The 25,802-nt window shown below is 44.1% G+C and overlaps 1 protein-coding gene across 1 annotated transcript in view; it reads left to right on the forward strand.

Moving 5' to 3' along the window:
- LOC128665794 (tachylectin-2-like) overlaps positions 1 to 19,715 on the forward strand; it is a 109,875-nt gene extending 90,160 nt beyond the window's left edge. Inside the window, exon 4 of the mRNA XM_053719996.1 lies at positions 18,550 to 19,715. Coding sequence (XP_053575971.1) covers positions 18,550 to 18,747 — 198 coding nt within the window. The 3' untranslated portion in view covers positions 18,748 to 19,715. The remainder of the gene's footprint in view (positions 1 to 18,549) is intronic.
- Positions 19,716 to 25,802: the final 6,087 nt, after the last annotated feature.

Genomic DNA, 25,802 nt, shown 5'->3' on the forward strand with positions numbered 1-25,802 from the left:
AGTTCTGATCAGGTGATATCTTTTTAAACACAGCAAATTATAATTGTGGAGTAAAGAGGATTCAGTTAGGATAAATATATACAGATTTATTAAACATTGAGAAGATATTAATTTTAATCATTTGGGCATTGTCTTTTAAAGTTGTGCATATAGTCACTCTCATAACCTTATTTAAAAATAGGTATACATATGACTTATATATATATATATATATATATACATACACACACACACACACACACACACACACACACACACACATATATATCTCTATATAGTGAATTCTATCATATTTTAATGTAATTTTTCATTTCTCATTATGTATGTCTTAATCTCTCATAATTCCTTAATATATGGTGGTATCTGGGAGTATAATTTGGTCACCCATGTTGATAAGGTAATCAGTATACATACACACACACTACTCGCCATGGTATACACTTCCTTCCATATTTAACTTATTTATACATTTAAACATATGATTATCATGTACACCAGTTATTAATTATTTATAGCATTGATCACAATTTTATGTAACATTATTTTATACATTTTAAACTTTTAACTTATATATTTTTTAAGTCTTATTTCCTTTCCAAACAACTCTTTTGGAAATTAACATTGTCTTTTGCTTATGGGAGCAGCCTGGAATTCTGCCATTAAACCAACAGGCATCTTATTAACATATTAGACAATGGGGCTCCACTCTTGAGTAGGGACAAAATGTTGCTTTTTTATACCCCAAATATTTTCCCCTGTGCCTATTACTCAACAGTAAGAAGCAGCACTCGTAAGACCACTGCTCCTTAACTCATACACCACCTCTGAGGTAGCGGATTGCAATCATCCCGATCGGATACAATCGGGATGATTGACACCCCCTGCTAGATTGGCCGTGAATGTGCTGGGGGCAGCATTGCACAAGCATTTCACAAGAAATGCTTGTGCAATGATAAATGGTGACATTGTATGCTGTCGACATTTAGCGTTGACGGGCAGACATGATCTGCTATAGCGGATCATGTTCGTCCATATTTGTTAAATCTACCCCCTAGTCTCTGGTTAATTTTATAATTGCTACCGCAAGCTCGCATTAGCAATAACTAGACACTTGTAAAGGCTGATTATTTATCATGCGATTAGCATTTCACTTGTAATCTAGCCCACATATATATATATATATATATATACACACACTCAATATAATAGTACTGCTATAATTTATTTCAGTGGGGGCATTGTACTTACTACTGATACTGAGTAGGCTTGCTCTCCGTTAGGCATTTATTCCAATATTAACTTAAATCCCATTTTGTCTGTCAGAGAACCCAGCGACAAAGAATGAGATATTATGTTATTTTATTATTCTGTAATTAATAAAATTGCTAGTCAGAGGGTACTATGTTTCTTGCTGCTACCACAACCAGTAGTACCACTACCAGTGCAGAGACCCTGTCTGTTTCCCTTGTTTAATGAGCAATGTTGCCTCTGCTTCACAGAGTCAAATATTTTCAAGGCCATTGTCTGCTGCTCTGGCTAGAAGAATAGCAGTGGCTGCGGCATCAGCAGCTTGGTCATGTTCCACAACTGCTGTAGCAGGCCAACCTATGTCCACCAGGAGTTGGAGATATGCAGAACCTACTGCTAGCAGGACTAGTAGCAGCAGCATATGTAGTAGAAATGGTCTTCTAAGTTTACCCATTAAAGTAAAGCAGGAAATGAGAGAAACTAATGGTGTAGTTGCTGAATTGACATTGTTTGGCTCCAAGCCTAGTAGGAGGATTGTGAAGGGGGTCGAGGTTATCTAGAATGCCCCATGTACACATCAGCTCTTTAGACAATCTGCTTTAATAACCACCTGCACCAGTGTTTGCCCACTACCACCATCAATTCTCCTACTGTTAGTTTCTCCACTGTCCTGATTCCCTTCATATTTTATAGCGGCAGCTGGTTGGTTTTATCAGAATCTGAAAGGTTGTCTCTCAGCAGCAGTAGAACAGACACTGCAGGAGAAGTAGATGATCTAATTGTGCCAAACAGTTGGGATACAAGAAAATTATTGAGAACATTTTCCCAGTCTCTAGTTTTGGAGATGAGGATATTACTGTGACTACCAGAATGTCTCCTATAACCTCTACTCTGGACCAGGATAATACTTGATTATGAGCCATAGGAGATAGGTTGGGAGGAGATTCCACTACAAAAGCCATGCATTGCAGGCTGCAGAGCAAGTTCCTCCCTGGTTTTAGGCCATCACTCTCTACCTGCATTCTCTCCTTCACCACCATCATCTCCAGTTGTAGAGCAGCCAGTTGCTACAACAAACACTAACCATGCTGCCACTTCCACTAGTAGCACTTGCACTGCAATCTCGGTCAGTACTAGCAGCAGTAGCAGTTCCACCAGTAGGGGAGGAATAGGTGTTCCTTTGAGCTCAGAAACAGATAGTGGTGCCACATCTTAAACCATCAAGGAGACCTCCACAGCTGTAGAAGTGCAGGCAGAGGGGCACATAAAATCACTCAAAAGTATGAGACTTCTTTGTCAGCATTGGAGATAGGCAGTTTGCTAAGTGCAAATTGTGTGACAAGGAAGTTAGCTGTGGGAGTGTGTTGTGTCATCTCACCAGCTCTGTGAGCAACCAACATCTCTGCATGCACCACAAGGCTGTTTTATTGATGAAAGAAAGTGGGGCAGCAGCAACAATTCAGCAATATCCTTAGAACAGCCAGCAACACTACCTACTAAGAGCAGCACTACCAACAGTACTCAGGACAGGGAACACAATAATAATGGCAGTTAGCAGAGGCAGGTACCACCTTCAACATCACAACGATGAATTTAGCTCACCTTAGAGCATTTTGGGGGGTTTCACTCTAAGGAAATGTCCAGGCAGCAATTGAGAAAAACAACCCCACTGATAGGTCAGATGGTAGCTGTCATTGGTACATCTTTTGCTATGCTCGGGGTAGCATTTACAGCAGTTGAAAAGGACTGTTTCATCCCAATACAACTTTCTTCAAGCAGCACTTTCACCCAGCAGGAACATAATCCACTGTAATGCCCTTACCTGTACTAATACTGCAGAGGGTACTCCTGCTGGTCCTCCATTGGTGTCAGGACTCAGCAGTGAAAAGCCAGCTGTACCTCCATGTGCTGCTGTTGGAATCCTCCATATTGATGCAACATTATTTCTTTTCCCTACAAAATGCATCAACTGTGAAGAGTACAAAGGGCTAGATTTATGAAAGGCTAGGCAAACTCTGTATGTGCTTCGCCTGTAACTGCGCCCCAGGTCGCCTCCGGAGAAGCGCACATGTGCACCTGAATTTATCACAAAAATAGACGTAACTTTGCGCAGGCGAGCTGGGGCGTAATAATGATAAATTTCGCCTGTCGGCAAAAGCATTGACTCCCTATTTACTCCCTATTTATCACAGTACATCCCTATAAATGTTTTGATTATTAAAAAAGCGTTTTTTTAGGTAACTATTTAGCTTATATATATTATATAATTTTTCTGTGCTGTTTTTGCCATATGTTGATAATTGAAGATCACAAAAATAAATATCTATCTATCTATATATATATATATATATATATATATATATTATAAACTATTGGTACCCATATGCGCCCGTGGAAGCGCAGATTTCTTGCAATAACAGTCTCTTTTTTGTAGCTGAGCCTTTGAAAAATTAGTTAAAAGAAGAAAGTACTGCATCACAAGATGTAAAAGCGTGTATTATAATGGTGTTCTCCTCAGTCTGTATGGCGAAATATACAACACGTAATTGAAGCCAAAATTTCAGTTCCCTATCGGCGCAAAGCAATGATGAATTCCAAACAAGTCGTATTTCTATGTCTGCATCTAAAATTACGTCTGTATCCAATGTGTATTAGCGCTGTCGGAAGCGAGCCCGTGCGCCTAGGCGAATGCAAGCGGAGTGCGAAGAATTTTCTTTCAGATTTGGGCAGTTATAGGCGCAGAGTGCTGTGATGAATATGACGATCAGGTCGTATGCGCTATTTTGGACGGGATTCAAGGAGAATGGCTTTGATAAATCTAGCCCTTAGACTACAGCAGAGGTTGCACAAGCACTCCACCTAGTGGCAGCAATGCAGTATTGGACAAACGGTATTGCACAGGAGATGTGAGAGATTTAAAGCCAACACCACACCTCTTACCAGCTGTCACTCATTTAACAACCCTATAAAGCACTGCTGTTCAGTGAACACAGTGCTCAGTTATTAAAGAGCTATCCTTGAGTTAAAGGGACATGAAACTCAAAAATTTTCTTTCATGATTTAGATAGAGCATCCATTTTTAAACAACTTTCCAATTAACTTATTTTATCTCATTTGCTTAGTTATCTTGGTATCCTTTGTTGAAGTGCATATCTAGATAGGCTCAGGATCTGGGAACTAGCTGCCGATTGGTGTCTGTAAATATATGTCTCTTGTGATTGGCTTACCGATGTATTCAGCTAATTCCCAGTAGTGCACAGTTGCTTCTTCAAGAAAGGATAGAAAGGGAATAAAGCAAATTTGATAATAGAAGAAAATTGGAAAAGGTTTACAATTGTATGCTTTATCTTAATAACTAAAGATTTTGGGGGGTTTCATATCCCTTTAAGTCCTGTGTAGGAATCTTGGTTACCTGAACTTTCTGCCTTGTTTCCTGTTTATGAACTATTGCTGCATGCGCTGACTGCTAGTGCAACTTACGGAGTGCTGCTAGGGCCCTTCATTCCTTCCTTTCCCTTATGGTCCTTATTGCAGCACAGGAAGTCTGATGAGGATGGTGCAACTTACGGAGTGCTCCTAGGGCCCTTCATTCCTTCCTTTCCCTTATGGTCCTTATTGCAGCACAGGAAGTCTGATGAGGATGGTGCAACTTACGGAGTGCTGCTAGGGCCCTTCATTCCTTCCTTTCCCTTATGGTCCTTATTGCAGCACAGGAAGTCTGATGAGGATGGTGCAACTTACGGAGTGCTCCTAGGGCCCTTCATTCCTTCCTTTCCCTTATGGTCCTTATTGCAGCACAGGAAGTCTGATGAGGATGGTGCAACTTACGGAGTGCTGCTAGGGCCCTTCATTCCTTCCTTTCCCTTATGGTCCTTATTGCAGCACAGGAAGTCTGATGAGGATGGTGCAACTTACGGAGTGCTCCTAGGGCCCTTCATTCCTTCCTTTCCCTTATGGTCCTTATTGCAGCACAGGAAGTCTGATGAGGATGGTGCAACTTACGGAGTGCTCCTAGGGCCCTTCATTCCTTCCTTTCCCTTATGGTCCTTATTGCAGCACAGGAAGTCTGATGAGGATGGTGCAACTTACGGAGTGCTGCTAGGGCCCTTCATTCCTTCCTTTCCCTTATGGTCCTTATTGCAGCACAGGAAGTCTGATGAGGATGGTGCAACTTACGGAGTGCTCCTAGGGCCCTTCATTCCTTCCTTTCCCTTATGGTCCTTATTGCAGCACAGGAAGTCTGATGAGGATGGTGCAACTTACGGAGTGCTCCTAGGGCCCTTCATTCCTTCCTTTCCCTTATGGTCCTTATTGCAGCACAGGAAGTCTGATGAGGATGGTGCAACTTACGGAGTGCTCCTAGGGCCCTTCATTCCTTCCTTTCCCATATGGTCCTTATTGCAGCACAGGAAGTCTGATGAGGATGGTGCAACTTACGGAGTGCTCCTAGGGCCCTTCATTCCTTCCTTTCCCTTATGGTCCTTATTGCAGCACAGGAAGTCTGATGAGGATGGTGCAACTTACGGAGTGCTCCTAGGGCCCTTCATTCCTTCCTTTCCCTTATGGTCCTTATTGCAGCACAGGAAGTCTAATGAGGATGGTGCAACTTACGGAGTGCTGCTAGGGCCCTTCATTCCTTCCTTTCCCTTATGGTCCTTATTGCAGCACAGGAAGTCTGATGAGGATGGTGCAACTTACGGAGTGCTCCTAGGGCCCTTCATTCCTTCCTTTCCCTTATGGTCCTTATTGCAGCACAGGAAGTCTGATGAGGATGGTGCAACTTACGGAGTGCTCCTAGGGCCCTTCATTCCTTCCTTTCCCTTATGGTCCTTATTGCAGCACAGGAAGTCTGATGAGGATGGTGCAACTTACGGAGTTCTCCTAGGGCCCTTCATTCCTTCCTTTCCCTTATGGTCCTTATTGCAGCACAGGAAGTCTGATGAGGATGGTGCAACTTACGGAGTGCTCCTAGGGCCCTTCATTCCTTCCTTTCCCTTATGGTCCTTATTGCAGCACAGGAAGTCTGATGAGGATGGTGCAACTTACGGAGTGCTCCTAGGGCCCTTCATTCCTTCCTTTCCCTTATGGTCCTTATTGCAGCACAGGAAGTCTGATGAGGATGGTGCAACTTACGGAGTGCTCCTAGGGCCCTTCATTCCTTCCTTTCCCTTATGGTCCTTATTGCAGCACAGGAAGTCTGATGAGGATGGTGCAACTTACGGAGTGCTCCTAGGGCCCTTCATTCCTTCCTTTCCCTTATGGTCCTTATTGCAGCACAGGAAGTCTGATGAGGATGGTGCAACTTACGGAGTGCTCCTAGGGCCCTTCATTCCTTCCTTTCCCTTATGGTCCTTATTGCAGCACAGGAAGTCTGATGAGGATGGTGCAACTTACGGAGTGCTGCTAGGGCCCTTCATTCCTTCCTTTCCCTTATGGTCCTTATTGCAGCACAGGAAGTCTGATGAGGATGGTGCAACTTACGGAGTGCTCCTAGGGCCCTTCATTCCTTCCTTTCCCTTATGGTCCTTATTGCAGCACAGGAAGTCTGATGAGGATGGTGCAACTTACGGAGTGCTCCTAGGGCCCTTCATTCCTTCCTTTCCCTTATGGTCCTTATTGCAGCACAGGAAGTCTGATGAGGATGGTGCAACTTACGGAGTGCTCCTAGGGCCCTTCATTCCTTCCTTTCCCTTATGGTCCTTATTGCAGCACAGGAAGTCTGATGAGGATGGTGCAACTTACGGAGTGCTCCTAGGGCCCTTCATTCCTTCCTTTCCCTTATGGTCCTTATTGCAGCACAGGAAGTCTGATGAGGATGGTGCAACTTACGGAGTGCTCCTAGGGCCCTTCATTCCTTCCTTTCCCTTATGGTCCTTATTGCAGCACAGGAAGTCTGATGAGGATGGTGCAACTTACGGAGTGCTGCCTAGGGCCCTTCATTCCTTCCTTTCCCTTATGGTCCTTATTGCAGCACAGGAAGTCTGATGAGGATGGTGCAACTTACGGAGTGCTCCTAGGGCCCTTCATTCCTTCCTTTCCCTTATGGTCCTTATTGCAGCACAGGAAGTCTGATGAGGATGGTGCAACTTACGGAGTGCTCCTAGGGCCCTTCATTCCTTCCTTTCCCTTATGGTCCTTATTGCAGCACAGGAAGTCTGATGAGGATGGTGCAACTTACGGAGTGCTCCTAGGGCCCTTCATTCCTTCCTTTCCCTTATGGTCCTTATTGCAGCACAGGAAGTCTGATGAGGATGGTGCAACTTACGGAGTGCTCCTAGGGCCCTTCATTCCTTCCTTTCCCTTATGGTCCTTATTGCAGCACAGGAAGTCTGATGAGGATGGTGCAACTTACGGAGTGCTCCTAGGGCCCTTCATTCCTTCCTTTCCCTTATGGTCCTTATTGCAGCACAGGAAGTCTGATGAGGATGGTGCAACTTACGGAGTGCTCCTAGGGCCCTTCATTCCTTCCTTTCCCTTATGGTCCTTATTGCAGCACAGGAAGTCTGATGAGGATGGTGCAACTTACGGAGTGCTCCTAGGGCCCTTCATTCCTTCCTTTCCCTTATGGTCCTTATTGCAGCACAGGAAGTCTGATGAGGATGGTGCAACTTACGGAGTGCTCCTAGGGCCCTTCATTCCTTCCTTTCCCTTATGGTCCTTATTGCAGCACAGGAAGTCTGATGAGGATGGTGCAACTTACGGAGTGCTCCTAGGGCCCTTCATTCCTTCCTTTCCCTTATGGTCCTTATTGCAGCACAGGAAGTCTGATGAGGATGGTGCAACTTACGGAGTGCTCCTAGGGCCCTTCATTCCTTCCTTTCCCTTATGGTCCTTATTGCAGCACAGGAAGTCTGATGAGGATGGTGCAACTTACGGAGTGCTGCCTAGGGCCCTTCATTCCTTCCTTTCCCTTATGGTCCTTATTGCAGCACAGGAAGTCTGATGAGGATGGTGCAACTTACGGAGTGCTCCTAGGGCCCTTCATTCCTTCCTTTCCCTTATGGTCCTTATTGCAGCACAGGAAGTCTGATGAGGATGGTGCAACTTACGGAGTGCTCCTAGGGCCCTTCATTCCTTCCTTTCCCTTATGGTCCTTATTGCAGCACAGGAAGTCTGATGAGGATGGTGCAACTTACGGAGTGCTGCCTAGGGCCCTTCATTCCTTCCTTTCCCTTATGGTCCTTATTGCAGCACAGGAAGTCTGATGAGGATGGTGCAACTTACGGAGTGCTCCTAGGGCCCTTCATTCCTTCCTTTCCCTTATGGTCCTTATTGCAGCACAGGAAGTCTGATGAGGATGGTGCAACTTACGGAGTGCTCCTAGGGCCCTTCATTCCTTCCTTTCCCTTATGGTCCTTATTGCAGCACAGGAAGTCTGATGAGGATGGTGCAACTTACGGAGTGCTCCTAGGGCCCTTCATTCCTTCCTTTCCCTTATGGTCCTTATTGCAGCACAGGAAGTCTGATGAGGATGGTGCAACTTACGGAGTGCTCCTAGGGCCCTTCATTCCTTCCTTTCCCTTATGGTCCTTATTGCAGCACAGGAAGTCTGATGAGGATGGTGCAACTTACGGAGTGCTCCTAGGGCCCTTCATTCCTTCCTTTCCCTTATGGTCCTTATTGCAGCACAGGAAGTCTGATGAGGATGGTGCAACTTACGGAGTGCTCCTAGGGCCCTTCATTCCTTCCTTTCCCTTATGGTCCTTATTGCAGCACAGGAAGTCTGATGAGGATGGTGCAACTTACGGAGTGCTCCTAGGGCCCTTCATTCCTTCCTTTCCCTTATGGTCCTTATTGCAGCACAGGAAGTCTGATGAGGATGGTGCAACTTACGGAGTGCTGCCTAGGGCCCTTCATTCCTTCCTTTCCCTTATGGTCCTTATTGCAGCACAGGAAGTCTGATGAGGATGGTGCAACTTACGGAGTGCTCCTAGGGCCCTTCATTCCTTCCTTTCCCTTATGGTCCTTATTGCAGCACAGGAAGTCTGATGAGGATGGTGCAACTTACGGAGTGCTCCTAGGGCCCTTCATTCCTTCCTTTCCCTTATGGTCCTTATTGCAGCACAGGAAGTCTGATGAGGATGGTGCAACTTACGGAGTGCTGCTAGGGCCCTTCATTCCTTCCTTTCCCTTATGGTCCTTATTGCAGCACAGGAAGTCTGATGAGGATGGTGCAACTTACGGAGTGCTCCTAGGGCCCTTCATTCCTTCCTTTCCCTTATGGTCCTTATTGCAGCACAGGAAGTCTGATGAGGATGGTGCAACTTACGGAGTGCTCCTAGGGCCCTTCATTCCTTCCTTTCCCTTATGGTCCTTATTGCAGCACAGGAAGTCTGATGAGGATGGTGCAACTTACGGAGTGCTCCTAGGGCCCTTCATTCCTTCCTTTCCCTTATGGTCCTTATTGCAGCACAGGAAGTCTGATGAGGATGGTGCAACTTACGGAGTGCTCCTAGGGCCCTTCATTCCTTCCTTTCCCTTATGGTCCTTATTGCAGCACAGGAAGTCTGATGAGGATGGTGCAACTTACGGAGTGCTCCTAGGGCCCTTCATTCCTTCCTTTCCCTTATGGTCCTTATTGCAGCACAGGAAGTCTGATGAGGATGGTGCAACTTACGGAGTGCTGCTAGGGCCCTTCATTCCTTCCTTTCCCTTATGGTCCTTATTGCAGCACAGGAAGTCTGATGAGGATGGTGCAACTTACGGAGTGCTCCTAGGGCCCTTCATTCCTTCCTTTCCCTTATGGTCCTTATTGCAGCACAGGAAGTCTGATGAGGATGGTGCAACTTACGGAGTGCTCCTAGGGCCCTTCATTCCTTCCTTTCCCTTATGGTCCTTATTGCAGCACAGGAAGTCTGATGAGGATGGTGCAACTTACGGAGTGCTCCTAGGGCCCTTCATTCCTTCCTTTCCCTTATGGTCCTTATTGCAGCACAGGAAGTCTGATGAGGATGGTGCAACTTACGGAGTGCTCCTAGGGCCCCTTCATTCCTTCCTTTCCCTTATGGTCCTTATTGCAGCACAGGAAGTCTGATGAGGATGGTGCAACTTACGGAGTGCTCCTAGGGCCCTTCATTCCTTCCTTTCCCTTATGGTCCTTATTGCAGCACAGGAAGTCTGATGAGGATGGTGCAACTTACGGAGTGCTCCTAGGGCCCTTCATTCCTTCCTTTCCCTTATGGTCCTTATTGCAGCACAGGAAGTCTGATGAGGATGGTGCAACTTACGGAGTGCTCCTAGGGCCCTTCATTCCTTCCTTTCCCTTATGGTCCTTATTGCAGCACAGGAAGTCTGATGAGGATGGTGCAACTTACGGAGTGCTCCTAGGGGCCCTTCATTCCTTCCTTTCCTTATGGTCCTTATTGCAGCACAGGAAGTCTGATGAGGGATGGTGCAACTTACGGAGTGCTCCTAGGGCCCTTCATTCCTTCCTTTCCCTTATGGTCCTTATTGCAGCACAGGAAGTCTGATGAGGATGGTGCAACTTACGGAGTGCTGCTAGGGCCCTTCATTCCTTCCTTTCCCTTATGGTCCTTATTGCAGCACAGGAAGTCTGATGAGGATGGTGCAACTTACGGAGTGCTCCTAGGGCCCTTCATTCCTTCCTTTCCCTTATGGTCCTTATTGCAGCACAGGAAGTCTGATGAGGATGGTGCAACTTACGGAGTGCTGCTAGGGCCCTTCATTCCTTCCTTTCCCTTATGGTCCTTATTGCAGCACAGGAAGTCTGATGAGGATGGTGCAACTTACGGAGTGCTCCTAGGGCCCTTCATTCCTTCCTATCCCTTATGGTCCTTATTGCAGCACAGGAAGTCTGATGAGGATGGTGCAACTTACGGAGTGCTCCTAGGGCCCTTCATTCCTTCCTTTCCCTTATGGTCCTTATTGCAGCACAGGAAGTCTGATGAGGATGGTGCAACTTACGGAGTGCTCCTAGGGCCCTTCATTCCTTCCTTTCCCTTATGGTCCTTATTGCAGCACAGGAAGTCTGATGAGGATGGTGCAACTTACGGAGTGCTGCTAGGGCCCTTCATTCCTTCCTTTCCCTTATGGTCCTTATTGCAGCACAGGAAGTCTGATGAGGATGGTGCAACTTACGGAGTGCTGCTAGGGCCCTTCATTCCTTCCTTTCCCTTATGGTCCTTATTGCAGCACAGGAAGTCTGATGAGGATGGTGCAACTTACGGAGTGCTGCTAGGGCCCTTCATTCCTTCCTTTCCCTTATGGTCCTTATTGCAGCACAGGAAGTCTGATGAGGATGGTGCTACTTCTAGTGGTGGTGTAGCACTAGGCAGCTTCTACTATGGCAGGAGTGGGTCGGTAGATTGGCATGGGTACCGATCATTTAGTGTTGGATGAGCAGCATAATGCTGAAAATATATTGCAGGCTCTTAGGAAGATGGTGGCACAGTGGTTAGGAGAGCAGGTGGACACTAAGGTGAAAATGGGCTTTTGTCAGGATTCCTTACCTGAATGTCGTACTAGTGCAAGTGTCATAGTAGCACCATCCCTTTAAGGCTCAATTTAATACAGGGAATCTCCTAAATCCACTTAAAGGGACATTAAGGGACAGCTTTGTACACTACCTAGGTCATGTTAGGAGCTTAAATGTATTACTGGGCACTTTCTGATTGGTGGCTGAACATATATGCTTTTCTCATTGGCTCACTAGGATAGCTTCTAGTAGCGCATTGTTTAACCCCTTGACCCAAAAATCTCTCTCCCCCTCTCTCTCCCCCCCTCTCTCTCTATCTCTCTACCCTTCTCCCCCTCTCTCGCTATCTCTCTCCCTATCCCTCTCCCCCTCTAATTCTCTCTCTCCCTCTCCCCCATCCCTCTCTCCCTCTCTCCCCCTGCCTCTCTCCCTCTCCCTCATGTTTATATACGTCCGAGCTGCAGGAAGCTCCAGCTGCTGTCCCTGAGCACACGGACGGTGCTCCAGTTCCATATGAAAGGCAGATGCCTGATTGTTACAGACAGTGGCACGGTCTGTGTCACTGCCTGTAACAAACATCCGTTTCTGCTGGTGGGATGGAGGGAGGTGGGTGGGCGGCACAACGGTAGAGGGGGGAGTATCAGGGAGAGGTGGCACCCTACCTACAGAAAATTTGTTTCAAAGGGAGAGGGAAGGAGGGGACACTATTATAGTGGGGAGGGAGAGACCAACACTACAGAAAAAAAACAAAAAAACAAAAATTTATAAACTGGGTACTGGCAGACACCTGCCAGTACCTAAGATGGAGGACACCATTAGGAGGGGCAGGGATAGAGACTGTTTGAGAGGGATCAGGGAGGTTGAAGGGTAAAGGGGGATCCTACACTGCAGAAGAAGAAATTAAATTAAATTTTAAAAAAAGACCAGAAAGCGCCGTACTGGCAGACTGTCTGCCAGTACTTAAGATGGTGGTCAGGAATGCGGGTATTTGGGAGGGATCAGGGAAGTGAGAAGTGTCAGGTGGGAGTGTAATCCTTGTATTAAAATACTATTACCCTTACCATCTGTGACGGACCTCCTTAGTACTTGTGATGAGAGTGGGAGGTGACGTCACTGGATGGGGGCGTGACTTATAGCCGTTATATTCTATGTTGCAGCTACTAAGTTAGATGTGTTGTACAAGCTGTTTACTTCTATGCTCTGTTCTAATATATAGCGTTGTACCTTCTATGCTGTGTCCTGCATCACATGACATGGTGTCAGATGTACTTGCCTACGCTTCTGTTTCCTGAATAATGACAATGTCAAAGTTTACCCCCATCTGAGCCTTTTGATTTCTCTCAGCCTGCAGCTGTTTCAGCGCTTCAGGATTGCTTCCAAGCTGGACAAGATGAGTGGTGAAGTACAAGTTAATTCTCTTTTATACTTTATTAGGTAAGATGTGAAGCCAGTGTTCAATGCCTTTACTTTCCAAGAAGGGGAAGAATTTGACTTTGAAATAGTTATGAACAAACTCAGTGCTCACTTTGTGCCCAAAAGAAATGTGATTCATAAGAGGGCTTGTTTTCACAAATGTGCTCAGCGTATGGGAGAATCTGTGGAGTAATTTGTGCGCAGCCTGTATGAATTAGCTGCATTCTGTGAGTTTGGTGTTGCTAAAGAGGAGCAAATCAGAGACAGAATAGTTATAGGAATTGCATATGCTAAGGTCTCACTGAAGCTACAGATGGAGGCTGAATTAACGTTAGATGGGGCTATTAGGATGGCCCGCCAGAGTAAACTGGTGAAAAAGCAAAGTGCTGATCTGAGGTCTGAGAGTATTGTGGATGAAGTGCAGCAGTTCAAAAGAGTGGCAAATAAAAGGCACCATGTGAGCAGTAGACCAAGGGCAACAGGCCGTGAAGCGTATGGGCCTAGCAGGTTCGCAGCACGCGGTGTAACCGTACCCATGATCAGAATGTTATATTCCCCACTAAAGATAAAAGATGTAGAAAGTGTAGCCGAATGGGACATTTTGAAGTCGCGTGTAAAACTGAATATTTTAAGGAGATGCAGGTGGATAGTGAACAGGAGGGTCAAGAAGTGTCCTTTGTAGGGTCTGTTTTTGAATTGTCTGGTTCAGGCGAAAATTGGCGGGTTACCCTTACTGTAATGGGAACCAAGGTTGCCTTCAAGATTAACATGGGAGTAGACATCACTGTTATGTCCCTTGCAGCATTCATAAATCTGCCTCGACAGCCTCAGCTGGCAAAAGTTACAACGAAAGCTCATAGTCCTGGTGGCCGCATCGATTGTGCAGGGAAATTCACCATGTGGGTACATGTGATTAGAGGTCAGTGTGTTAACAACCTATTGAGCAGGAAAGCAGCCTGTGGTTTGGGCCTTGTCACCAGAGTGAATGAGATTTTGGAAGACGCGAATTGGGCCTACTGAATTGCAACACAGTCCAAATATCACTTAAAGGTGACGCAGTCCCATAAAGCATTACCACTCTTTGTAGAATTCCATTTCCGCTCATGCCTCAAGTGGAGAAGGAACTTCTGCGTATAAAGAGTATGGTAGTTATTGAAGAGGTTGAGAGAGACAGAGAGACCACAAACCATTAGTCCCTCTAATCAACTCCTATGATATTGACAAGACACCCCTAAGATGCCAGAGACTTCTGATAAGTCAGCTCAGGTTTATTATTCAGGCAGTGCATGTGCCGGGGAAACAACTGGTAGTGGCAGATACACTTTCCAGGCTCCTGCTGAAGTATCTTCAACGGAATCAGATGTGAAAGTGTATGTGGATTCAGTTCTAGCATCCAAATCCATTTTGTCAGGAAAGCTAGAGCAAATAAGAAAGGAGACACATTTAGCTACAGATCTTTTTAAGTACATAAAAGAAAGTTGGCCTGAGAGCCGGGCAGCATGGATGTCTTTAAGTTCTTACCAGTCAGAGAGGTCGCAGCTCATGGAGCTGGATGGGTTAGTGCTATTCCAAGACTGCATTGTCATTACTATTAGCATGCGGCAGGAGATGTTAAGCAGGATTCATGATGGCCACTTGGGCATTACATTACTGCGAAAGGGCAGCTACAGCAGTATGGTGGCCTGGGATCAGTTCAGTCATTGCAAGCCACGTGTCAAAATGTGCCTTTTGCCTGAAATGCCGGCTTACTCATTGACGGGAGCCCTTAATTTCTACCCCGCTGCCTGCAGGCCCATAGCAGAAAATAGCTGCAGATTTGTGCGAACTGCATGGGAAGAAGTACCTAGTCGTGATTGACTACTATTTCAGGTATTTTGAGATTGCACCCTTGAAGTCAAGCCGTTATCACTCGTCTCAAGAGCTTGTTCACCCTGTGGGGCATACCAATGGAGTTAGTGAGTGATAACAGAATGCAGTTTGCCTCCATGAAGTTCAGTTATTTTTGCAGTGAATATGATTTCGTCCATTCTACATCAAGTCCACATTAGCTGCAGGCCAATGGAATGGCTGATAGGGCAGTTCAAACAACAAAGTTCATTTTGAAACAATCTGAGCTGTACCTAGCTCTTTTGGCCTATAGTGTGATTCCCATCCAATCCACAGGTTTTAGCCAGCTCGAGCTGATTCTAGGACGTCAAATTCACACCACTTTACCCTCTGTGGGTGTCTTCCAGCTAACCAGCTCTGTTCCTCTGGACGAGGTCCTTAGGAGGGATGAAGAGGCAAAAAAGGGGTTATTGATTCTTCTATGACAGAAAACACTTTGTGAGGCCCTTGCAGGAGCTGAATGTGGGGAAAAGTGTCAGAGTTAAACTGGATGATGAGAAGAAATGGAAGACGCCTGCTATGGTAATTGGACGCTTTGCAGAACCAAGGTTTTATGTAGTCCTTGCTGATGGAGGGACAGTCACACATTGAAATAGAAGACATCTTCAACCAGTACCTGAGACTTTGGGACTGGATGCCTCAGAGCCACCGCTGGTTGGATCCCCTGTTTTAAGAGGGGGGCCTTCCCCTCAGCAAGATCACAGTGGGATACTCTCAATCACCTTCTGTATCAGAGGAAAGTCCATGTAAAATGACGTCAAGTGGAAGAGTGGTGAAACTTCCAGCCTGATATCGGGATTAGCACTAGTTAGAGCAGTGACCAGAAGAATAGGCAGACTAATCCCATGGTCACTGTGGATTAGGGTAGTCTAACCCGATGTTCAAGTCAGGATTGTATTTCTCGTTATTTGTTGTACACTAAGCAAAACTATTTGTGTATGCTTCTTGTATACCTTGTTATTTGTTGTATTCTAAAAAATAAATAAATTATGCTTTGTCCTTTGAAAAAGGGAAAGATGTGATGAGAGTGGGAGGTGACGTCAAAGAATGGGGGCATGGCTTATAGCAGTTATAGTCCATGTCGCAGTTACTAAGTTAGATGTGTTGTACAAGCTGTATAACTTCTATGCTCTGCAATAAAATAGCATTGTACCTTCTATGCTTTGTACTGCAACTCATGACAGTACCTCAATAGGGTATGTTCGCCAGTTACTGCTTCCCACCAACTGGAACCACCAAACCTTTAGAAAATTACCCTAATAATCAGACTGAGACTAAGACTGAGTTTGGAGTAAAACAGAATGAAAAACTTTATTAAACAAAATGATACACATATTTATACAGGGAGTGCAGAATTATTAGGCAAGTTGTATTTTTGAGGATTAATTTTATTATTGAACAACAACCATGTTCTCAATGAACCCAAAAAACTCATTAATATCAAAGCTGAATAGTTTTGGAAGTAGTTTTTAGTTTGTTTTTAGTTATAGCTATTTTAGGGGGATATCTGTGTGTGCAGGTGACTATTACTGTGCATAATTATTAGGCAACTTAACAAAAAACAAATATATACCCATTTCAATTATTTATTTTTACCAGTGAAACCAATATAACATCTCAACATTCACAAATATACATTTCTGACATTCAAAAACAAAACAAAAACAAATCAGTGACCAATATAGCCACCTTTCTTTGCAAGGACACTCAAAAGCCTGCCATCCATGGATTCTGTCAGTGTTTTGATCTGTTCACCATCAACATTGCGTGCAGCAGCAACCACAGCCTCCCAGACACTGTTCAGAGAGGTGTACTGTTTTCCCTCCTTGTAAATCTCACATTTGATGATGGACCACAGGTTCTCAATGGGGTTCAGATCAGGTGAACAAGGAGGCCATGTCATTAGATTTTCTTCTTTTATACCCTTTCTTGCCAGCCACGCTGTGGAGTACTTGGACGCGTGTGATGGAGCATTGTCCTGCATGAAAATCATGTTTTTCTTGAAGGATGCAGACTTCTTCCTGTACCACTGCTTGAAGAAGGTGTCTTCCAGAAACTGGCAGTACGACTGGGAGTTGAGCTTGACTCCATCCTCAACCCGAAAAGGCCCCACAAGCTCATCTTTGATACCAGCCCAAACCAGTACTCCACCTCCACCTTGCTGGCGTCTGAGTCGGACTGGAGCTGTCTGCCCTTTACCAATCCAGCCACCGGCCCATCCATCTGGCCCATCAAGACTCACTCTCATTTGATCAGTCCATAAAACCTTAGAAAAATCAGTCTTGAGATATTTCTTGGCCCAGTCTTGACGTTTCAGCTTGTGTCTTGTTCAGTGGTGGTCGTCTTTCAGCCTTTCTTACCTTGGCCATGTCTCTGAGTATTGCTGCACGCTTGACTTTTCTCAGTTCATTGGCAGTTATTTTGCGCCTTGGTTTTTCCACACGCTTCTTGCGACCCTGTTGACTATTTTGAATGAAACGCTTGATTGTTCGATGATCACGCTTCAGAAGCTTTGCAATTTTAAGAGTGCTGCATCCCTCTGCAAGATATCTCACTATTTTTGACTTTTCTGAGCCTGTCAAGTCCTTCTTTTGACCCATTTTGCCAAAGGAAAGGAAGTTGCCTAATAATTATGCACACCTGATATAGGGTGTTGATGTCATTAGACCACACCCCTTATCATTACAGAGATGCACATCACCTAATATGCTTAATTGGTAGTAGGCTTTCGAGCCTATACAGCTTGGAGTAAGACAACATGCATAAAGAGGATGATGTGGTCAAAATACTCATTTGCCTAATAATTCTGCACTCCCTGTATATGTCTAGGGACAATCCCCCTTTTGGAATCTGGATAGGACAATAGGGATTCTTAAGCTGTTGTGCAAACAGACCAGCGCCCAACCCTGCACCTGGGCACGTAGACTCTTCCTTAATAATAGGATTAGGCTCACTGAAGTCTGCATGTCTAAGGGCATGTTTTACTAACAAGAGCTAAGTCAGCAGCTTCTACAAAGAACTAGTGCTCCTGCAGCCCTAGGTCTTTCACTCCAGCTAACTAATTAACCCCTTCACTGCCGGGAATTTCAGAAGTGTGGTACACAGCTGCAATTAGGGCGTTTTAATTGCTAAAAACTTATTACAAAGCCATGAATTTCTGCTATTTCTTAACAAAAGGGACGCCAGAGAACCTTTTACAACCATTTGTCTTATGACTGCAATAGTTGATAATAGGAGTAAATTAGAAAATTTGGGTTCAGTGTGCCTTTAAGTTTGTATGGTTTATCTGGTGGAACTAGTTGGCAACCCAGTTTGTTTACCAAAAATGGTCCGGCATCTAAACTTTCATTCTTGCATTTCAAATAAAGATACCAAGAGAATGAAGAAAAGTTGATAATTTTTTCATCTTTCATTTTACCTTAATACAAAAGACACATCAAATACCTTTCCTACAAACCCCCCAGTTGAGACAATGACTTATACAGCACAAATACTATATAAAATAGTGTCTTGTGTCAGTAAAAATCCTCTGTATTATTAGTAACCCGGTGGCTTTTTTTCTGCAGGAGACGTATTCCATGTCCAATACCTTTAACTTGCAGCCGGGTAAGGCTGTGCGCCAAGTAGCATCAATCAAAAGAGCCCAAATGCATGTGCCGTATCGTGCTAAAGTCCGTACAATGTTTGGCAACGAAATCACCATGTCTGGAGTGTGGCAAGGAGCATCCACTTTTAACCTGATGGTGAAGCAGGAAGACATTTAACAGAACAGTAAACTCTTTTCTTCATCTTATATTACTTACATAGTTATTGTGACCTAATTTGTGGATTCCCCCAATGTGACACCTTTAGCGCAATAAATACACAAGAACATAACACATATCAGAGATAGTGGCCCATCTATTATGGAACCTTAAAAGGGACAGAAAACAAGTTGGGATAGAGACAAAATAATAAAATATGTACTATAATTACTTTACCTGCAAATTATTACTGCAGTGCCTCACCATTAACCCTTTATTTTTAGTTTCTGAATTGTAAAGCTCTAACTCCCCCCACACAATTCCTTTTATGGCTGTATCTATGTTTATTGTCCTTTTGGTAGAATGGAAAAGTGAATAGGGACTATCTGCTGGGCATGCCTAGAAGCTGTGAACTTAGTTGAAATACAATGCCTGTGTCTAAACACTGATAAGGGGGGTGGACTTAGCTGTTCCAGGCAGTTTAGCTATGTAATTCATTTTGCTTATTTTTGAAAATTATTTTGAAATACTTGCCAGCAATTTTTAAACATTTTTTTAAACTATTTTAAATTAATTATCCCTTTTAGGATATGCACAGATCTCAACCTGTTTTATGGCACTTTAACTCTGTGAGTAGTATAAGGTGTTTTTTTTCCATTTATTGTCTCTTTACCGTCCAAAGTCACCCGCCTGGTCTTTTTAACTTTATTCCAAATGTTTTCCTTCCTGCAGCTACTAAGTAATCAAGAATAAAGAATCAATATATTAATATGTATTACTTGTGTAATATAATTCTGTATACCGCCTATCATTTATTGCAGAGATATGTATAAGAATAAGGAATCAATATAATATGTATTACATGTCTAATATAATTCTGTATACCGCCTATCATTTATTACAAAGATATGTATAAGAATAAAGAATCATTATATTAATATGTATTATATGTCGGATATAATGCTATCATTTAATTACAAAAAGTTATGTATAAGAACAACAAATTATATATATATATATATATATATATATATTTATATATATATATATATATATATATATATATAATGTCTTACTTGTCTAAAATAATTCTGTATACCACCTATAATTTAATACAAAAAGATACGTATAAGAATAACAAATGAATATACTAATATGTATTACTTGTCTTATATAATTCTGTGTACCGCCTATCATTTAATACAAAAAGATACGTATAAGAATAACAAATATAATAATTTGTATTACTTGTCTGATATAATTCTGTATACCGCCTATCATTTAATACAAAAAGATACGTATAAGAATAACAAATATAATAATTTGTATTACTTGTCTGATATAATTCTGTATACCGCCTACCATTTAATTACAAAAATATACGTATAAGAATAACAAATGAATATACTAATATGTATTACTTGTCTTTTATAATTCTGTATAAAAAAAAATTATTTATATGTATCAAATGTTAATTGGCTTTCATGAAAAAATAAATCTGATGATTATATTTATGTCTCGTTATTTAGTGATATCTACCAATGGTGATGCTACAGGGCACAAAAGCACTACATACTTTTAGTCTGCACCCTCATTATCTTCCTATCTTGCCACGCCCCTATGCCAATCAAATGCACGCATGGTCAACTGCTCTACCCACCTGCTATAAATCCACCCAGGGAATACCTGTCGCTCCACCCACAGCCTCTCTGACAGACTCCACAGCCTTCTGGTCCCCATTATCAATTTGAGGCTAAGTGTTTGCCCCTAAAACTTTTGGATGTCTAGAACTGCCCTGACTACAAACCACAACTTTAGCATTTAAGAAGATTTCAGAACATAATTTACCACCAAAAGAGGTGCAGAAATGGGCAGGAAAGGAGCTATGTACGTTCGGCTAATCAGCTGCTTAGTTTCTAATGTGTCTTACCATTCATGTGTCCCCTGTACCATCCTACCATAGTATTAATAATCATTACATACGATTTTATAAAGGAATGACCCATATATGTCCGGTAGGTATTGGAACATAGGTTCTTTTAAATTGTTTGAATTTTATAATGTAATATATTTGTTAAAATTAGTTGTACATTTGCTGTTCCTATTAGAAATAACAATAATGAATTATTTTAAAAATACATTTTGGATTGTGCACATCTCATCTACCAATCCTATCACATTAAAGGGACAGTCTATTCCATAAGTTTAAAACTATAGATTATCCCTTTATTACCTATTCCCCAGTTTTGAATAACCAACCAACACTGTTATATTAATGTACTTTTTACCTCTGTGATTACCCTGTATCTAAGCTTCTGCAGACTGCCCCCTTATCTCGGTTTTACCTCTGTGATTACCTTGTATCTAAGCCTCTGCAGACTGCCCCCTTATCTCAGTTTTACCTCTGTGATTATCTTGTATCTTAGCCTCTGCAAACTGTCCCCTTATCTCAGTTTTACCTCTGTGATTACCTTGTATCTAAGCCTCTGCAGACTGCCCCCTTATATCAATTTTATCTATGTGATTACCCTGTATCTAAGCCTCTGCAGACTGTCCCCTTATCTCAGTTTTACCTCTGTGATTACCTTGTATCTAAGCCTCTGAAGACTGTCCCCTTATCTCAGTTTTACCTCTGTGATTACCTTGTATCTAAGCCTCTGCAGACTGTCCCCTTATCTCAGTATTACCTCTGTGATTACCTTGTATCTAAGCTTCTGCAGACTGCCTCCTTATCTCACTTTTACCTCTGTGATTACCTTGTATCTAAGCCTCTGCAGACTGACCCCATATCTCAGTTTTACCTCTGTGATTACCTTGTATCTACGTGTCAGGGTTTTTTCTCTGTTGTGTTTGCCATGTGCTGCTGGCAGCCACTTTACTCACCTCTCTTCCTGACTATGGTGCATTGTGGGGGATGCTGCTCAATTCCTGCACTTCCTTTTATGACCAGACTGGTGTGCATCATCCATGTGAGACAGGATGCAGTCTCAGAATTGTGATGTCATCACTTATTATTTAAAGGGCCTCTGTTCAGTATGCTTTGCCTTTGCGTTGTCTCAGACCTGTTTGTGAGAGTTCCTGTGTATTACCTGGCTGCCTGACGTCCTTCCTGGTTCCTGATCCCTGGCTTGTTCCTGACTCTGCTGTTTTCCTTGTCCCTGATTCCGTCTCGTCTGACTTTTCGCTTTGGCTCCTGACTCGGCACGTCTGACTACCAGCTCTGTTTTTTTATTCCTGGCTTGTTATTTGACTTGTGGACTTTTTATTATTAATAAAGGTGTGATTATTTTTCTCGTCTCAGTCTGATTCCTGGCACCCTGACATTACGCAAAGGCCATGAATCCTGATGGTGCTAATAATCCACCTTTACCTGCCATCATTTCCAGGATGGATGTACAGGATCACCGCTTGGATCAATTTGCACTAGCCCTGCAAACCCTGCTGACTCGCACTGCACATTTGGACCAAAGTGTCCCGCAAGTTATGGCTGCTCCTGTTTCCGCTGCTGCACCTATGCCTACCAGGAGCATGTCCAGTTCTGCACCTCTACCTCAGCGATATGGAGGTGATCCTATTCAGTGCAGAGGGTTTTTGAACCAAGTGGGCATTTACTTTGAGATGTTAACTCAGGCGTTTCCCTCTGACAGAGAGTAACGAGATGAGAAATCCCACCTTAGCTCTGACACAGCTCTTGCCTGGGCTAATCCCTTGTGTGAGACTAATAAACCTGTGATTTTAAATTACCCTGAATTTGTGGCCTCCTTTTTAAGGGTATTTGATGTTCCGGCTCGCTCCTCCTCTGCTGCTAAACGACTCATGTCCATTCAGCAAGGTACAAGATCTGTTGCTCAGTATGCTATTGAGTTCCATACGCTTGCTGCAGAGATAAGTTGGAACAATGAAGCCCTTGTTGCCGCCTTCTTTCATGGACTCTCTGATGCGATTAAAGACAAAGTTGCTGCCAGAGATTTACCAGAGGATCTCGAGGCATTGGTGTCTTTTTTATCCTAATTGACATCAGACTCAGAGAGAGGCCCTCTTTCAAGGAGCGCTTGCGGAAGCCTCCTGTTCTGTTGTCTCCTACGTGTTCATTCCCACCCATGCCTCCCTCTCCTCCCATGCCTCCTGGTCCCAAGTCAACAGGTACTGCTGAGCCGATGCAGCTGGGATTCACGCGTCTCTCCGCGGCGGAGAGGGCCTTTAGGAGGAGGGAGGTGCTCTGCCTCTATTGTGGGTTACAGGGTCACCTTTTGAAGTCTTGTCCTACACGGCCGGGAAACGCTCACACCTAAGGTCCTGTCGGGGGCAGACCTTGGGTGGTTTATCCTCGTCCCCGGAACCGCTTAAGGAGAAACCTTTGGTTACGGTTGTCCTTTCCTGGGTGGACTCCTCCATAGTCACTCAGGCTCTTGTTGACTCCGGTGCTGCAGGCTATTTCATTGACAGTGCTTTTGTATCAAAGCACTCCATTCCTGTTTTGCCTCGATCCATTCCACTTGCTATTGAGGCCATTGATGGCAGGCCCCTTCAGCCCGCACTCGTTACTCATGAAACTGCTCCATTGTCCATAGCTGTTGGGGCTCTCCATTTTGAAACCCTCCAGTTCCAGATGATAAACTCTCCACATTTTCCGGTTGTTCTGGGTTATCTCTGGCTCCAAAAGCACAATCCCAGTCTCGACTGGGTCAGGTCCAAAATTTTGTTGTGGTCCCTGCAATGTATTTCCACTTGTCTTCGGAAACCAGTTAAAGTCTTGTGCACTTCTTCGGTTTCTTAATTGCCAGAGAAGTACCGAGAGTTCCTAGACATGTTTGACAAGGTGCGTGCCAGTACATTGCCTCTTCATCGTACGATTGTGCCATAGACCTGCAACCCAGAGCCATTCCTCCTCGGGCTGGGTTTACCCTCTGTCTGTTGCAGAGAATTGTGCTATGGAGGAGTATGTTGCCGATGCTCTGTCGCGGGGGATCATCCACAAATCCTGCTCTCCTGCAGGGGCTGGCTTCTTCTTTGTGAAGAAAAAGGGTGGTGAGTTATGACCATGTATCGATTATAGGGGTCTTAATCGTCTTACCATTAAAAATGATTACCCTATTCTGCTTATTACTGAACTCTTTGACTGCCTCAAGGGAGCTACGGTCTTTACTAAACTTGATTTGAGAGGAGCGTACAATCTCGTTAGGATTAAGGAGGGCCATGAATGAAAAACAGCATTTAACACCAGGAGCGGGCATTATGAGTATCTTGTAATGCCCTTTGGCCTATGTAATGCTCCTGCTGTTTTTCAGGAATTTATTAATGATGTCCTACTGGATATGTTGCAACTGTGTGTTGTGGTGTACTTAGACGACATCCTCATACACTCACCCACACTTGAGGCTTATCGTTCTGATGTTATACGGGTTCTTCTGAGACTACGTGAGAACGGCCTATTTTGTAAACTCAAGAAATGCGAGTTCCATCAAACTCAATTAACCTTCCTAGGTTATGTTACCTCTGTTGTAGGGTTCTCCATGGATCCTGACAAGTTATCTGCAGTTCTGCAGTGGCCTCGCCCAGTTGGTCTTCGGTCTATTCAACGTTTTTTGGGGTTTGCCAATTACTATAGAAAGTTTATTAAAAACTTTTCTTCCTTGGTCAAACCTATCACAGACATGACCCGTAAAGAGAATGATCCACTCCATTGGTCACCTACTGCCATTAAGGCCTTTGTTAGTCTTAAGACTGCCTTTGTTGCCGCTCCAGTTCTGGCTCATCCTAACCCTGTCCTGCCTTTCATTCTTGAGGTTGATGCGTCTGAAACTGGAGTAGGTGCCCTCTTGTCTCAACGTCCTACGCCTGACAGTTCCTTGCATCCGTGTGGTTTCTTTTCTAAGAAATTGTCTCCCGCGGAGTGCAATTATGAAATTGGCGACAGGGAATTACTGGCCATAATTTTGGCACTTAAGGAATGGAGGCATCTTTTCGAGGGTACTAACGTGCTAGTGCTCATTCTTACTGACCACAAGAATTTAACTTATCTATCTGAACCAAAATGTTTGTCACCCCGACAGGCCAGATGAGCGCTATTTTTGTCTCGGTTTAATTAGGTGATCTCCTACCTGCCTGGTAGTAAGAATGTTAGGGCTGATGCCCTCTCTCGACAATTTTCGCCTCTGTCCAAAGAGGAGTCTGTACCTACTCCTGTTATACCTCCTAACCATATTTTTGCTACCATGCGTACTAATTTGATTTCTGCCTTGGGGGAGGAGATCCTGGGTGCACAAACCAATACACCTCCTGAGAAACCTAGTGGTAAGTGTTTTGTTCCTGAGAATCTTCGAACTAAACTTTTTTTTTTTTTGTAAATGTCACATTGCATTCCCTTGATGAAGCTGCCTACCGCTCAGAAGCTTGCTTCAATTTTTTCCTGGGAGGTCTTCCGTTTACATGGGTTACCCAAGGAGATAGTGTCGGACCGGGGTAGCCAGTTTGCCTCCAGATTTTGGCGTTCCTTTTGTGCTCAAATGAGGATCCAGCTTTCCTTCTCCTTGGCATATCACCCTCAATCCAATGGGGCTGCGGAACGGTCTAATCAAGCTCTGGAACAGTTCCTCCATTGCTATGTCTCAGATCACCACAATAATTGGTCTGAACTGTTACCTTGGACAGAGTTTGCTCGTAATAGTGCTATTAATGCTTCCTCCAAGATATCCCGGTTCATGGCGAATAATGGGTTTCAACCATCCTTGTTGCCCGATTCATTTATGTCTCAGGGTATTCCGGCTTTGGAGGAGCATCTCCGGCAACTCTGTTCCATGTGGGTGCAGATTCAGGATTGCCTTCATCGTTCTATGCAGCGCCAAAAGTTCCAGGCTGATCGTAGGCGTCTGCCCGCACCTTCCTACCAGGTTGGTGAGAGAATTTGGCTGTCCTTCCGCAACTTGAACCTTCGTGTGCCTTCCAATATTTTGGCTCCCCATTATGTTGGTCCTTTTGGAATACTCCGACGGATTAATCCTGTGGCCTACGCTCTTGACCTTCCTACTGCTATACGCATCTCCAATGTTTTTCATGTCTCCCTCTTGAAACCATTG

This window comes from Bombina bombina, chromosome 7 (genome assembly GCF_027579735.1).
Source record: "Bombina bombina isolate aBomBom1 chromosome 7, aBomBom1.pri, whole genome shotgun sequence".
Lineage (NCBI taxonomy): Eukaryota > Metazoa > Chordata > Amphibia > Anura > Bombinatoridae > Bombina > Bombina bombina.